General features: G+C 39.4%; 1 protein-coding gene across 1 annotated transcript in view; it reads right to left on the bottom strand.

The window, feature by feature from the left end:
* Nucleotides 1-17,633, bottom strand: part of clstn2a (calsyntenin 2a) — a 265,852-nt gene extending 248,219 nt beyond the window's left edge. Inside the window, exon 1 of the mRNA XM_077233060.1 lies at nt 17,348-17,633. Within this exon, the coding sequence (XP_077089175.1) occupies nt 17,348-17,420 (73 nt within the window). The 5' untranslated portion in view covers nt 17,421-17,633. The remainder of the gene's footprint in view (nt 1-17,347) is intronic.
* Nucleotides 17,634-17,875: the final 242 nt, after the last annotated feature.

Here is a 17,875-nt window from a genome sequence, read left to right as displayed (position 1 = left end):
CAAAGGGTGATTTATTCTATGTTGATCGCTATCAGTATTTATATCTGAACTATAAACTGTTATCCCAGTTCTTCTGTGATAATTTGAATGTTTATAACACAGAAACAACGATACTGTGCAGTAGAAAAGACAGTTTGTGAAGCCGTTTCAAACCTAGCCTACACGGCAACTGCTCTCTCTGGGTCAGCAGCAGCACCACCAACGCAGAAATGAATGTTCGCTGTGATCGTACTTGTCAAAGGTTTAATAGACATACCTTAAACATTGCCATTTAGGATGTTATGATCTTTTAACGATTAATCTCAAGTTACCAACCTACATGACCTTCTAACAGGCAGTGACATGAATAAATCGGAGATGTTTGAAGACATGCAAGAAATTTGTTAGAAAAGAGTAATTGTCAGGGTTTATTATCGACAATGTGAGCGTTTAATATTGAGAAACAAACAATGAAGCAGGCCAGTGAATGCCTGAGGTTGTGTAGGAATTAGCAGCGGTGGCATTTCAAAGAATATGAATCATCCTCCTCAGGCTGGGTTATAACAAAAAAATGAATGCGCTTCTGAAAGGTGTCTGAGCGTTGGTTGAAAAGGAACAATCGCATTGGGTTACTCTGCTTGAGTTTCTGACTCACTCCATTATTAAAGCCTGTACTATTGTTTATTGACTCCTAGATCTGAAACTTTTATTGAATCCATTTTTGCTGGTATTTTTTCATTAAATAGGGGCTTGTTTATAGTTTATTGTAACTGTCTTGCCACAAAAGCAGCAAAGTAATTGCAAAGTCGGATGCACACAAGTGACAGAAACCTGCGATTCTCACACCTTTTGGATCATCCAAGTGGATGCTGCACACTGGTGCTGGCTGAGGAGAGACCCCTACATGGTTGTAAAGCGCTTTGGGTGTACAGTAGTACATTTGAAAGCGCTATATAAAATGCTTCATTCATTCATTCAGTCATTCACCTTTTGGATCAATTTCCCTGACTTTTACAGTCATTCATGATTACTGTAAACTTGGGGGGAGTAATGGAAATTAATTTAATAATCAGAAAGATTATTTTTTAAACCATGTCATCTGTTTGAAACTGCAATCCAAAAAATATATTAAAAATATGATGCAATTATACATTTATTTAATAAATCCAGTGGTGTCTTTTTAAATAAATACTTGTATAATTTAATATTATTATATATTTAATGTATTTTTATATATTCATAATATACACTACAGTTAAAAAAATTAGGGTCTCTAAATTAATGCTTTTGAAGTCTTATGCGCACCAAGCCAAATTATTAGATCAAAAAACAATAAAAACAATAAATGTTACAATTGGCAGGGATCCAGTACTTGTAAAATCTGGGGGAGCAGGGCTCTTACCATTCTCTCTCTTTCTCTCTTTCTCCTGCCCACTCTCTGCTTGTATGCCACCGGAGTGCTGCTGGCTCCGACTGGCATCGGCTCAAGGTCATTGAGCGCATCTGAAAGACTGGGCTGCAGACAGGACTCGGCTTAGGCTAAAGCTGGCATGCTAAATGACTAGAGATTCAAAGCTATGTGCCATGAGCCGTGCATCTCGCTTACCGGCAGACAGGCTCATCTGAGGGCACTGCTGCGAGCTATCAGTCTTGAGATTCCCCATGAAGAGGATGGATATTGATATTTCAAATTCTCTTCCATGTTGTCAGTGGCCTTGCATTAAGAGTTATCTCTAACAACAGTGAGGGCACAGCACAAAAGAGGCAGGGTGCTAAGAGCCAGAACTAAGAGTCGAGAGATCACTTCAAAGTCTGAAAAATGTGTGTGTGTGTGTGTGTGTGTGTGTGTGTGTGTGTGTGTGTGTGTGTGTGTGTGTGTGTGTGTGTGTGTGTGTGTGTGTGTGTGTGTGTGCGTGTGCGTGTGTGTGTGAGAGAGAGAGAGAGAAAGAGAGAGAGAGAGAGAGAAGAATGAAAAAAGAAAAAAAGGTACTAAAATGTACCTTGGTACTACCATGGGTTGTTTTTGAATATGGTAAATGTCATTATGACTCAAACCTTTGATTATATTCTTATCCTTACAATGTTTCTCATTCATATTCATTAGATGAATTTATCAAATGATCACCATCAGTCCTATATAATAAAAATAGGGTATGTGAATATGATAATCATTACATATAATGGTATATCTCAAAGTACCATGGTATTATCATCCAATACCATAAATCTACCTTGGTAGCACTATAGTACTTGTCTGTGTAGAAATAAAATTTAAGAAAAACAGAAGACAAAGAGAGAGAAGGGGAGAGAGAATAAAATAGGATTGGGATAGGGTGATGGTCTGGCTGTCAGCGCTTGTTTTGAGTTTTTCCTCAGATTTGTATTTGACTGGGTCCTATTCTGCCAAAGTAAGTCCTTATCATTCTCTATCCTGAAAGAAAGTCCTTAAGCACAGAGTGCCTGCTTTGAAAGTCTGCCCATGTAGCTACCTGACAGCAGGCTGAGAAAATGCCTTGTGAATCGCTACAAAACTCAGGAACCTTGTGTTCTTTGACTGTTGAATGTTTACCGGAGGTGCTAAAATCTTGGTCAAAACACCTACAACTATCCAGAAACTTTGAAATCCTTTGTTACCTGCAATGACTATCTAAATTTCACATACTAAGAGGCTACATTGTGTTTTTCTTCCAAAAAGAATAACTGAGAACTGAAATAACTAAAAACATTAGGCCTCAGATGCCTTCGATGACAAAAGGATGTTTCTCAGAAAATGTTCCCTGTCCAAAGACAGCGCTTTGACAATGCTTTTCATCCAGACAAAAACTTGTGAAAATTATCACTGATTTACATTGGCAATATGCAAGACATCCAAAACAGGACAATCCGTCATTTAAGATCAATCGGTCAATTGCTTGCTGTGCTGGTGTCTCTGTCATGATGATAAATCAGTATCATGTGATCAACAAGAAGCAATTACATTGCTAACATCATTTAGTACTAGAGAGAGTTTTACAGTCTTTATTTTTGGTAGTGGAAAACTTATGGCATAAACAGCAAAATCAGAGCCTTTTCAATCAAAAACAGTGTGAACGATGCCTAAAATTTTGAAATCTAGAGGAAAACCCCAAGAGAAAAGGAGGGATTTTCCTCAGGCAAAGCTAGAGACTTAAGCGAAAGTCTCGGTTTGGTCTCCATTTTACCTCTTGCCGTTTAGAAGTTACCACTGTAATGCTTTGCAAGAGCCGCACTGCACAAGCACACACAGTCCTCAAACAAAACTCGTCTCAGCAGAGCAGCTGTCAGTGAAGCATGTCTCAAACTGCCGTTTATCCACTGTTCTGAAACCCAGAGTAGCGGTTTTTAAAAGTGATGTTAGCAGGGCAGCCAGACAAACACACACACAAATTGAGCTGACCACACAGAATTCTCTTTTCCGCTGATAGGGGGTAAAAAATAATGCTAGCAAAAACTAAATGTCAATGAGACTACTGAATTGTTTTTCCTGATTCCCTTCTGCCTCAGTTTTATTTGTTTGTAAGTTGGTAGGGTTGGCAAAAATGAACCCAAATGCATAAGATCTGAAGCAATCAATTACTCATCGCATGTAAAACAACGGCAAACACAATTTATTAAAAATGAAGTTGCTCTTCCACGGGGGGGGGGGCACTGTGTTGGAAAGATATACCGCCGTGGCGAGGCGAGGAAGAGAGACATACGGTGGGAAAGGCAGGGGGTAAGACAGCAAGATATGGAAACAGGACGACGGAGGAGGAGGAAGTCAACTTCGAAACACCACGCCACCTCAACCACACGCTGGGGTGCAGTGGCAATGTGGTTACACTTGAGCGCGGCCCACAGCAGGGAGCACTCACTGGAGAGCCCAGCAAGACATCAAGACACACTCAAATATGCTGGAGAGGACGTCCAAACGCCACTGCCGCAGAGAGATAACACGGACATATGCATACACTCCAACAGAGTCGCTCTCTTTCAGACAAAACAAACACACATCAGTCACTTCAGAGTCAGACATACTGAGTGATTTCTACTGCAAGTCGCAACTTATAAACCCAAAGGAAAATGTTTTGTTTTTTTACCGTGTTCATTGTCATTCGCCGTTTCTGATGTTTCTCATTAAATTCCTTAGGGGAAATACAAATAGAAGCAAATGATACATACTCTGTCAGTTGTTGAAAAAGCAAGAGTATGGAGCTTAACCCTTAGGGGCCTAAGGTGTTTTTGGGGTCCTTGAGATGTTTTGACATGCCCTGACCTTTGTACTTTTTTCAGTTGCTTATAAACATATTAATGGCAAAGGCGTCAATAAACTATTCAGCACAAACAGGGCTACCATAATATGTGAGCAACATGTACATGTTTGTATTTTTAAGAGAATAAGGTTTATGCTTGGTTATTAAAAAAAAAGTGTTTGTATGCAAATAATATTCAAGGTAAACATTTCTAGTAATTGTGCAGTTAATTATCATACTGTATTTTCAGAAAGTCTTGGAATATTTATCCTCTCCCCAAATTTGTCACTAATAAAAACACAATAATAAATAATTTAATGAGAAGGCTTATAGTGACCTATAAAGATTTTGTTTACATCTACCTTGTAAATATATTTTTTGCTATTTTATTAAATAGTTTTCACGTGTAAATCAACAACAATTTTAACAATACTGCAAGTGTAACCTTTCTTTGTAAAAAGCATACATTTTATCATACACATTTCAAAGTTAAGGATTCATTATTTTGAATTGGAACAATAACATCTTAGTTGATAATTCAATATAGCCTACTTTATTTTTGACAAAACATCCAATACAATATATTTAACACATGAGCAGAAATTAGAGAACAAAAGCTTATTTGAAAGCTTTTGTTCAAGAAAAAAAAAATCAAGAAAGCAAAACACAAGTAAAAGTTAAACCAATTTCTCTTTGGTAAATCTCACTGGATTCAAAAAGAAACAACTGAGATATCAAATATCAAATACCAAACCTGAGATATGTTTCCATCTAATTCAAAAACTAATTTCTACCATAATATCTCACTGTCCATTTCTCATCCTATCTGTCAGCACTCTCAAACAAACACGAGTAACAGAACTGCAACAAATTATGCCTTAAACGAATACACCCGAGAAGGACTGTGCCGAAAATAGGTCAGATAGTTCCTGCTCTCCGAGCCAGGTTGCATTAGGAAAAGGAGGGAAAGAGGGGAGGGACAGGGAGAGAAAGAGAGTTAGAAAATAAGTAAGTAAGTAAGTGAGTGAGTAAAAGAGTGAGTGAGGTCCTGTTTACACCTGGTATTAATATGCGTTTTGGTCTATCAGATTACAAGTAGACGAGGGAGACTCGTTTCTCTTTACACCCGTTATTTTAATCCATCTCTTTTGTTCACTTTCAACCACTTCTGTCCAGATTTCTTCGAGGGGAGGGTCTATGGGCGGCTAAATGTACTGGTCTTTCGATCTAATGGACAACATAAGCTCACGCAATTTACAAATGAATGCGCCCGGAGACGACTGAAAAACATACTGAGAGCAGTTTTCATTTCTGCTCTGATTTCCACAAGACCACGCCGAACGCGGTGAGTGTGTGTTAGAAATCAGGAATGGTGAGAGAACATTGTGATTGGTATGTTTTTCGTCTTCAAACTAAACTTGGGTCTCCAGCCAACAAAGTTTAAATCTTGTCTGGCTACCACACTTCCCATTATGTTTAAGCATTAAGTCAGTAGGCTCTTCGAACGCATTCGTCCACACGAGTGTTTACACAACAAAAGCAATCCGGTCAAAAGCGTTTTCGACTACCTCCTTTTTAGACCCTGTTTCAGTGACGTGCGGTCTGGGTAGGCAAACTAGGCACTGCCTACCCTGCCAAAATTCAAAAATAAAAATGTTTATTAAATAATAAACTTGTATTTGTATTTTTACTGTTTATTCTTGTGATTTATATATGCAATATGGGTGTTATTCAAATTGTCTAGACGTTACGATGACAAATGTAGCAGTTACGCATAATCAAATATCAAAATGGTAGAATAAGCAGTGCTTTTACGGTCCATTCATTGCAGACGACAAGCGAAAAACCCATGTTGCGCATGCGCACTTCGATCATGTATTCTTTAACATGTACGGCAAAAAGCACAACTCTGCTGTGCCTTTGGACGTAAATATGCTATGCCCGTACCCATCTACGTTACATATCAGACATGGACCAATTAAAATCGAGATATTACTGGACACATTTGCGTAGCTAACGTCATTACACCACAGCTAGCCTATGCCTAATCAAATTCAAAGTCAAAATGACAGCACCGGCCGTGATCACAGAGTTAAGACATTTTTTCAAGCTCGATTTTAATTCAAAATCTGAGTTAATAGCAACAGGTCTACGCCAGCCTTAGATAGACTAGTGCAGCAACTGAAGGCCGTAAAGACGAGTTTTACAAAGTTGTGATCGACGTCTTTACGAGGAAAGAGCGGCGGATGGATTTTATGTAGGCTACAAATAATCTACCGATTGGTGAGTATAAAAACTATTTTGGGCTTAATATTGAATTGATAAATGTGGTTGAATTAATGCAAGCCATTTGCCTTCATATTCAATTGAGCAGTGTGTGATTTTACTTTTGCTGACAGACATAATTGGCCGCTGTGCAAAAATTAAGGATTAAGAATGGTTGTATTGATGCTGGAGTGGACATTAACTACCGGTGTGTGCCTGTGCCGTGCTTGCGTGTGTGTGTGTGTGTGTGTGTGTGTGTGCGAGAGAGAGAGAGAGAGAGAGAGAGAGAGAGTACACGTTATACATTCTGATTTGTACATTTCTTGTTATGCTGCGTTTGTGCGTAACGTTTACTGTTATTACGTATTATTAGCCTAAACAATAAATCAGGTAATCTGGCTTTCATAACTCAGTGCCTAGCCTCTTTAAGACATCACCGCACGTCACTGCCCTGTTTACACCTGTATTTAGCGTCGTCCAATTGTGATCCGATCAACCAAAATGCATCTTAATACCAGGTGTAAACAGTGAGTGAGTGAGTGAGTGAGTGAGGGACTTGAATAAGACGGAGAGGAGGAGGAGGAGGAGGAAGAAGAGGAGAGGAGAGGAGAGGATGGACTGCCTGACTTGCATTCATCTGGGAGCCTCGAGCGCACTGGCACAGGTGTTCAGACAGGGACAATTCAGCTCCAAACATGAGTAATGAGCACTCAGGGGGAGTGTGTGCAGGTACACAACACACACACACACACACACACACACACAAGCGCTGAGATGGCAACACACGTTTGTTGTTTTCATACTTCTGTTCTTTCGTCGAGATGCTGCCGAGAGTCACTGCAGATCCCTGCAGCCCTTGTATATTTACCAAAACAGCAAGACTGAGCTGGAATCAGTCAGATTACAAGCCAAAATCCTTTTTAAAAAAATTATGAAAATGCTAGTAAATTACATCTTTTTGCGAGGTTGTCCTAAACAGCTCTTTTTAAATGTAAATGTCAACCAAAAAAAAAAAAAAAAAGATTATGAGCCAGTCGTCATGAAAACATTCCTCCTGTGTGTATGGCAGTGAGGAAATAAAGGGCACCTGCGATTGTCTGTGTGATCCGAAAGAGAAAGGCGAGGCGACAGATTGCTCCCAAATCCAATTAGGCCTGTGCTCCTTTTCCCAGCGAGTCTAGCGCGCCGCACTCTCGCTGTGAGGGTAGAGAGGAGGCGGAGAAAAGGGGGGTTTTGACTCAGATAATGACTCAGACTGAAGAAAGACAGGAGAGTTAGAGAGGCTCTGTGTCAGCACCGAAAACCTTCAGGTCTAGCAGCCCTGAAAACCCTCTTCAACACCTCCAAGAGGAGCAGCTGGCTTTAAGTTCGGTCAGCACAAAAGCTGGGATCACTCTGGCTTTTACACAAACAAAGCGAGTGCGAGAAGGAGCAAAGAGCGAGTCAGGCACCTATCAAAGCCCTTTAAAAGGCCATAGCTAAGGTAGTGCATGTTTGGATCCAGAGGGTCCAGAGGTAGATTGTTTTTTTGGGGGGTTTTGCAGACAATATAGATCACATTGAGATTTGGTTCTCAATTGGATAACAGGAGTTAAATTAGTGATTAACCTATATGTTTTCCAATTGTAACGGCAATATGAGATCACAATATTTAAAGATAGCAAATAAAATGTTTGCAATTACATTTATATTACATCATATTTACTAAATTGTAAATAACTAATTTCAAAATGAATCAATGGGATTCACACTTTCTCTCAGTGTGAATGTGCTCAGGTGCTGTCAAAATGAAAGCCCTGATTCTGACACTTGATTGGCCTTGGTGATATATCAGTCGACCACTCAAATTCAAATCTGGGTTATGAATTTTCTCATCTCATCTTCTCCCCATTATTATTGTTAAAAAAAAACTATTATTTATTTGGTCTTATTTGTTTACAAGAGCATCTCACACTCCAAAGTTATTTGCTCATGGGTTGTTGAGTCGTAAGTAGAATAGTGTTGCTCATTAAAATTTTTTAATGTCCTAACATTAAAATGTTTGTCTACCTGTCCCTTTTGTGCAATTTGGTAATAAGTCCAAATAAATGGTCAGCGTATCACTCCGACATGGTGTGAAAACCCCAAGTAAAATTAGTAATAACTCTAGCCTGACATCTGTGAGGGGTCCAGAGGATTCATACAGCTCCTCTCCATATTTCACTAACAGATCATTGGCTTCAGTTGGGATGTCATTATGAGTGACTTACAACCCTTCAGCCAAGTCCTGGGCTTCACTCCAATGTTTTGTATATTTGTCTTTCTTTCTGTGTTCTATAAGGACACTGAGAATGTGTTGGAGTGGTCAGAAAAGAGAAGCTACTCTGAGATCAGGTTCAAAATGTTGTATTTTGTACAGCAATTCATTAAATATAAATAGAGCATTTCCTACAACCCTTCAAAAAAATTGTTTATATATATATATATATATATATATATAGGACATAAATGTCTGTAAGGTAATGCTTTTAAGAATTATAAGTAACAGCTACCTTCTTCTTTTTGGCATAGTTGAGGTACATGCAAAATATCTGTATAACTTGAGTATTTCCATGACTAATGGCATTCATGATTAGTTGCGATGGTGTCTTTGTACAATGGATATTAATGTTTTTCTTTTATTAATACTTATTTATATTTATACTTCATACTTATTATAATCATGTCTTTGGCTTGTTCTCTATATGCATTTTCTCCCTGAAATGAAAAAAAAAATGTATTAAAAAAAATATAGAAATAGCCTAGTAAAAGTTGGATGCGGCAAATACAACACAGGATTTGTCAGACTGGTGATTCAAACATTAACACCCAAGCTTGGGTGTCTTTTGGAATGATTTATTAAAAGAATCAGTTCATAAGAGTTATTAGTTTGTAAATCGGCCTACACTGGTCACATAATGATCCTTTTAGCATGCAACCTGTGAGACGTGCTTCCCTACCGTTATTTTGCAGCAAACTGCATTTATGCTGTCATCACAATCAAAACTTTATTTATTTATTTTTTCTGTCATGCGCTGGTGTTTCAGCAGCATATAAAAAGCAGTGCAGGAAAGACTTTGTAGCAGCCTATATATTTTTATCACAATGACAAAGGAATCGTTCATTGTAGCCATTTCTCCCTTCCCTATGTGCATCAAACAGCACAAATCATTTATCACTCACAGCATCATACAGCCAGTCTCTATGCGTCTTGTCATCTGTGAAATGCCACGTCTCACTAAAACGTCAACCCACTTCAATTTTAATCCTCATAATGTAATTTTACATCGTCAGTAGACTATGGAGTGCCGCAAGGATCGGTGTTATGCCCTCTGCTATTCTCAATATACATGCTGCCACTTGGTAATATTATAAGAAAACATGGAATTAATTTCCACTGTTATGCTGATGACACTCAATTATATATCTCATCACGACCAGATGAAAACACTAACTTATCTAAATTGACAGAGTGTCTAAATGATATAAAATGCTGGATGACGTGTAATTTCCTGCTATTAAATTCAGATAAAACGGAGGTACTACTTATTGGTCCAAAAAACTACCCACAAAATCCATTACAATACAACTTTAATTTAGAAGGATGTCCTGTTACTTTATCCACTAAAGTAAAAGACCTGGGTGTTATACTAGACCGCAACTTGACTTTCGAAAATTATATTTCATATATTACAAGAACAGCCTTTTTCCACCTTATAAACATTGCTAAGCTACGTAACATGCTATCTGTTTCTGATGCAGAAAAGTTAGTTCATGCATTCATGACCTCGAGACTAGATTACTGTAATGCTTTATTAGCTGGTTGTCCTGCATCCTCAATCAACAAGCTACAGTTAGTGCAAAATGCAGCTGCTAGAGTTCTTACTAGATCAAGAAAATATGATCATATAACATCTATTTTATCATCTCTACACTGGTTACCTATTAAGTTACGTATCAATTACAAAGTATTCCTACTGACCTATAAAGCCCTAAATGGTTTAGCTCCTGTGTATTTAACAGACCTTCTATCGCCATACAATCCATCGCGCTCTTTAAGATCACTAAATTCGAGGCTTCTGGTCATTCCTAGAATATCTAAGTCCACTAAAGGAGGGAGGGCGTTCTCACATTTAGCTCCTTAACTCTGGAATAGCCTTCCTGATATTGTTCGAGACTCAGACTCACTGTCCCAGTTTAAAACTAGATTAAAGACGCATCTCTTTAACCAAGCATTCACTTAATGCTTAACCTTTAATACTACTGCTGAATCAGTTCGAATGCATTAACATTATGAACATCAGCTATGCTAATTATTTCCCATCTGCCTTTCTGCTGTTATCTCGGGACGCTAGTCCCGAGAAAAAGTAGCGTTCGTCAGCTCCAGTTTGTATCCAGCCTCTCACGGAGACTTCAGATGCCCCAACGCCTGTGAAGAGACGACTCGACGCCTGTGAAGAGACGACTCAAAGCCGGTGATATGTTATGCCATAAATTACTACTTGATTAACTAACTGTATTTTTCTATGTACATTTCCGAAATGCACTTTCTGTAAAGCTGCTTTGAGACAATGTGTATTGTGAAAAGCGCTATACAAATAAATTTGAATTGAATTGAATTGAATTGAATTGAATTGAATTGAATTCTGGAGTTACTATAAGCTAAAACTGATTAGAAGACACACAACAAATTTTTAGCAGAATGTAGAGACAGTCTCTGCTTCACTCATATTGAGTAAAGCATTCTCACATTGCTATATAAATCAAAAGTTATCCAATTACTAAAAACATGATTCAACTAAAAAATACTTCTGCCTCATTTACTTCTCAAATTAGACTTTTACAAGTAAATTTTTCTTGCATTTGGCACTTGATGCTTGTTTATTTTGAACCCTGGCTGAGATCTTGCTAAAAACCCTCTTATTACTCCTACTACAAAACTGCCACACAGTAAACACACAAGATCAAAACACACACACAAAAAAGAACAAAGAGCATGGTGAGAGGGAACGAGTTTAGGTGACTGAAAGCACCATTTTCAGCTCAGGTGCTAAGAACCTTCCCCATTTTTTCCTTTTATCTTCTCCATCCCTATATCTTCCTCTTTTTTCTTTAATCCAATGGAGGAGACCATATTTTAGCGGACATACTTAAAGAGAATCAAGTGTATCACTGCAGGGGAGAAGGAAAGATAATGCCTTTGACTCCAGGACGCACCGTGGAAATTAATAACTTCTTTCATGAGGACAAGCTTCCACTTCCTCCGTTCTCGCAGGGCGGCACCGCTTGCCACTGAAGTGGGACTGCTCGCGGACAGCCTCTGACTCCACAGGAAATCAAGCAATGGGGAGGGAGACATATCATATACAACCTCCAAATACACACCAAAAAAAACCATTTTATCTCTGCTTGTGCATTTGTTGCACGACATAGCATTTTCATTCCTGCAGCAGTGGCGAGAGGACCGTGGCATGCACTATTGATTTCAGCTTCAGTCAGCACAGTCATATGACAGGCGCCACATGTATGAAAACACTCATGGCTGTCTCTTTTTCATCTCTCTTTGAGCCAGTGTACTTCCTCTCTCTCTCTCTCCCTCTCTCTCTCTCTCTCTCTCTCTCTCCGAAAGCCAACAACTCACTCACAACAATCCACTGAAACACAGAGAGACGTCGCACCTGCATTAATATTTTACGCTGATGTGTGCAGTTCCTAGCTGTAATTAAAACTACCCAGCAAAGTGAATTCACATTATCTCTGTTTGAGTCCCAACAGTCACCGCGTGTGTGTTTGTGCAAGCGAGAGAAAAGATCAGGAGCCACATGCCCCGACGCTGCGCTTTTCCACCTGGGAGGAAGGAGTGGGCGGTACCGCAGCTGCTCCTATCTAAAACAAACACCTGCAGTTTGACAGCCCGGGTGTCTCCTGCATCCGCAGAACATTAACATCCTCCTAACTCATTTATGAGTTGATGATAAAACTCCAAGCCTTCTCGAAACAGCCAAACAACACAAAGGGCAGCACCTGCGTCTTGCAATCCCTCAGCGTGTTACAAGAATATCCACCAACCACTAAAAAAAAGTCACTTTGTTTCTAGACAAAAAGGTTTAAAATTTATAAACACTAGATTTTTTTCTTAAGTATTTAACTATTAAATTGGTGGTGGTGGTGCCACCAATTATCATTTTCCAAATGTACGGTTAATAGGCCTGCCAGAGATACTATCTAGAAAAATAATAACAAAACTAACAGATCAGGGCTCTTCAACTCTAGTCCTCCAGGCCAGATTCTCCAAGGCTAATCTAAGCATGGTCTATGATATAGACCTCCGAAGTGGAGTCTTGGCAGTGCCCTATACCCAGCTCAGAGTTCTATTAAAACCACTGATTTGCTCCCTCTTTCGGTTGTCCTGTCACCATGGAAGGTCAGAAAGAATATTTCCACATATCAAGCCGGAAAGATGAGATGTATACCGTTTTTTTCCCAAGATGCAGAGGAAGCTGCCAGCAGCATGAGGCATGATCCAATCATTGCAGGTCATCAGACAATACTTTTACTCCAGGTTGTACAAATGGCAAGCTGACTGAGATAAGGTTTAGAGTCCACTTTAATGAAACATGGAGCATAGCACTTCCCCACAACGGCAAAAGGTCAGAGCAGCATATACTGGGGAGATGTTGCTCTTAAAAAGGTGCTATGGTAAGGTGTACCTAAAGGAGGACAGGAATGAGTTATGTTTGCTGCTTCCATACGGTTAGCTTCTTTTCAGCACAGCGCGTTCAGTGCAGCACAAAACCCGAGGTCAGTGAGTGACAGCACTGCAAGGCCTAGACAATAAGTCTTGTTTAATAATAACATGGCATAGATGTTTCAGAGAACTCTCTGTGTTTTCAAAACTCTGGCTGAGAATGTTCGATAGAATGGAGGACAAGATCCGAACACTGACTACGCTACATTCAATCTCTCACACAGAGAGGCGGGTTCTGTCTCGCGGTCTACTGGAAGTAATCCATCTTGAAGCACGCCATTGTAAACACCGTGATTACATCCATTTATTCACATTCACTTCTAAAGAAAGACATGCATCATACAGGGAAATGGTTATGATCCATCGCTCTGTAACATACAGCCATGCAGACACCTATACACGCTTGTAGCCAATCACCATGAGCTCCCTGTTCACCCAATAGCAAGATGTCAGCTCACCAGCACCCAGTGCAGGCAATTAGAAAAAAAAGCTGGAGGACAACGTTCCAGAATCCCTCTCTCTCTCTCTGGAGCTAGAGCAATTTAATTGAGACTGAATCTCAGGGACTAGCCCACTTCTCAGAGACGGTCAGCAAATACGAACAGGGTCCCAGCGCTCAACACCAGCACCAGGCAATCAGTCGCAGCGAGGAGAGAAAATACACTCTATTTGTGGGTGGGAGTGTGCTTGTGCAACTATGATTTTGCATGTATAAGTTAAAGGGCTAGTTCACAATACTGTAATCACCTGCTCTGTCATTTCCAAAACTGTTTGAATTTCTGTATCTGTGTCATAGTGTTTGGACCTTAAGGACCAGGATTGAGAACCCCTGCCTTATAGTGTGCACACTTGCTTTGATCTTCATAATTTGGAAATGCATCCGAGTGGAACAACAGTTGTGCGAGTGTGTATGTGGAAGAACATCCAGTGTTATTCCTGTGCAGATTGGCCAGAGTTGACCCATGGGACAGACTGGTGCCATCTAACCAGCTGGCGAGAGAACGCCACTGACAGGGCCCATCTTCCCTCCAAATGCAGCTCTTTCCTGCCGTTCCCTCCCTTTCATTTTCCCTCATCCCTCCCTGCCGCTCATCACATCGATGCTAATGATGCATGCTGGGTAATTAAAGTTTAAATTAAGTCGAGCATTTGCATGGCATTCTGGCTTGAAGATTGGCATGCTCTTTGAGAACTCACATCGTGACAAAAAAAGAAAAAAGAAAGCTGGATCTCTCGAAACAAAAGACGAAGACAGATCTAACAGCTGTTGTCCACTTAGCGGAGTGTTTTCAATACTTCCCGAACAACGGCAGCGAGGCAAAAATAAAAGGAGAATGCCTTTGCTTTCCCACAAGCTTGATGTACTCAGGTCGCAGCACGAAATCCTAAGTTATGCATCCATTCCAGATCAGCAACCCAATTTAGTTAGCTCTGGGAGAACGCTGTGCTTTCTCTGAAAAGGCCAGCATAAATCTCAGCCTGCTTTTACAGTCCTACCCTTATTTGTCACTGCTTTTCTGTTTTATCCCTTTCTTGTGTTCACCAGTCTGCTGAAGCCAATCTCAGATTCTCTCTGTGAGACTCAGAGTTTTAAAAATGCTCTCCAATTCTCAGACACAATAACACACAGCATTGCCAACATCAACACAAGCTGATTGTTAAATAAGGCGGTCAAGCTCTGCATGTTACGAAATCATCTGGTACTATTACACATCGCACTATACGCCAAGGTCATTGCTTTGGTTCTTAAACACCCATAATGACAAAATGTATACTCTGAATGCACAATCATAAAAGTAAAGACAATACAACCAACGTTGTGTTCAGAATAAGATTTGCAAAACATGACATTCATTTAATTCAACTGTACTGATTCAAATTCAATAAACTTTTTTGCACTCAGAGATAAGACAGGCAGCTAGTGAACTTAGTATTACAATAGCACTCTGATGTAATTTTGATGAAATGCTTTTTTTGGAGAGGCAGTGTTTTGAAGGCAATCTGCAAGACATACCAGAATGTTTGGAAGGTTTTCAACCGTCATATCATACTTATGAAAGTCAGAATGTGAATGGCTTGGATTTAATGATTGGTTTATATTTGCGATTCTGCCTCATATTTCGATTCTATTCCTTCTCTTCTAATGCCATGCTCACCTTGTGCAGTTTTTCATGCATAAAGGAGATTAATTTTCAACTCATATTCATTGCATTTAAAATTGTATGGAGTGCTAGAATCCAGAAAATGTATATGCAAATATTCAAGGTTCCGATTCCCTGATTTGCCAATCTGTTACACTGAAAGAGCCCAATCTCAAGCAAGGAGTTACTTCTAAGGAAAGTAAATCAGGGCATGCAGGTAGGCCTACTGACAGACATTCCACTAGTGCGCTGACGAATAATTGAGGTGTTCCATATTCATAACTGCCCCAGAGACACAATTAGATCTGTTATCTCAATGTTTGTGTTTCTACAAACGCATTAGCACCTTTTTCCATGGGAGCAACCAAAAAAAATTTTTTCAAAAAATCCACAGCTTTACACTCTTGAAGTCTTAAGGACTATGCAGCCACTGAACGCCTCATTGAACCTTATGGAGAAGATTAAGAAGAAATGCAACTACTACAAGCACAGTAAATTAAACTGATCACGCAGATAGATTGCTAAAAATGTGCTATAAAGGTCAATTAAATATTGATGATAGGAAATAGCTTTTTAAGGCTCATGCTGGGGAAATTTGCAGGCTCTATTATGGGTTAGTGCTTCAGCAAAGCATCACTTTTATTATTATTATTCGTCAAACGTATTATTCTTTCACCCAAAACCCAAGGGAATAACTCATTGTGCTACTGTTTGTGCAATTAACATGAACGATAGCTTATTGAGTAGAGGTGATCTATGACTTTTATCAAGGATAAATAGTGGGTCTATAATAAGGTCAGAGGGCTTATTTGTCCATATCAAAATGTCATAGAAACTTAGAGAACTCTGACCAGAGAATCACCCTAGCAACTTCACAGACATGCCCCATACAAACCAGTCAGTTTTAGCAACCAAATAGCAATATTCCCTAACGAAATCTCGTTTGGGACACCTGCCATATCACAACACCAAAATATTATAAAAACATCGCGATGTGTCACTGATTCATGTCACCTTACAGAGGCACATTAAGAAATTCTAGTTGTAAGATTTATTCTTACAGCATTGAAAACATCCAGATAACATCCAGAACGCACACCACCTTGCTCAACAGACAATTGCTTTTTTATTATTATTTTGGTGTCCTACAAGGTGGTTATTTAGGTGTCCGACAAGATCAACGTGCATTTTAAACTCATGCTGATGAAAAATTAAAGAAAACAGGAAATAGAAAAAAAGTGATCAACTCTTAATGGAATAACGTTTACTTGATAAGGAAAGATTCATTGCCAACCTGAAACGACACTCTCAGCCTTTCACTGTCAGTCCACATGATCCAATCTGACTGAAATTTATCACATATCATCTAAAGCACTTGTGCACTAACAAATAACTGAGCTGCTCCATATTCATCACTGCCCCAGAGACACAATTAGATCTCTTATCTCAATGTTTGTGCTCCCAGAACACATTAACAGCTTTTTCCATGGGAGCAATGCAAAAGCTAATGTTTGTATGCTCTTGAAGTATTAAAGCACTATGTAGTCATTGAACAGAACAGATAAGATCTGTAGAAATGTGCCTTAAAGGTCAATGAAATACTGATGAAGGAAAATAGCAGTAACATCGATTAGCTGAGAAAACGTAAATATATATGTCACAGTCTGTATTGTGGTAAGAAATTTTCCTATATAAATGAAAACATGATGATCTCGTGCCATAAATGAAGGTTCATCATTAAGAAACGGGGAGAAGACAAACTTGTACTACCTAAGGACAAAATGCGTTGCCAACCTAATGTAAAACACTCTCAGTCTGTCATTGACGCTGGGAATTCTACAAACTGATAGTAATTGATCACATATAATCAAAGACACTGATCTGACAGACTGCTCCAGGCGTTTCTTTTTATGCGGTGACATTCCAAGTTGTCCGATCTGCCTTACCTTTCCCAGCCAGGATGCCGCACTGCCCGGAGAGCACCAGGAAAAGCATCGCTGTTATCACGCACATCTTCATGATGAGCCCAACAAACACTTCGAACAGAATGCGATGACCTAATTCTTCCTCTGTTAATCTAAAAAAAACACCACTCTCGCTTTATCTGTCCTTGAGAGACGGTAAACTGAAGTCTCGCTAGTGAACTCCCAGCAGCGCGAGACGCGGTCCGAGCGCACGAGGAGTAACGCGGTCTGTGTGTCTGCGCGTTGCGCGAGTTAAACCCCAAGGATCAGGCTGCTACGTCACTCCTCGAGCAATTAATCTTGACCTATGATAAGGCATTTATTCAAGCCCTGTTTGAAATGTGATATTAGAAACTGATTTACATTTGTGTTTATTGGTCGTTTTAAAATGAGTTTTCAATATTTTATTTGATCAGACTGAGGCAGCAGTGTAAACTCACAGCATGATTTTATCAAAACATCCTTTCTCATTTCTTTTTGATATGATCATTATCCTAATCCAATGACAAG

This window comes from Siphateles boraxobius, unplaced genomic scaffold (assembly GCF_051911475.1).
Source record: "Siphateles boraxobius isolate OS27281-9 unplaced genomic scaffold, OSU_SipBor_1 1, whole genome shotgun sequence".
NCBI classification, from domain to species: Eukaryota; Metazoa; Chordata; class Actinopteri; order Cypriniformes; family Leuciscidae; genus Siphateles; species Siphateles boraxobius.
Note: the sequence above shows the minus strand (reverse complement) of the source record. Positions and strands in the feature narration are given on the sequence as shown.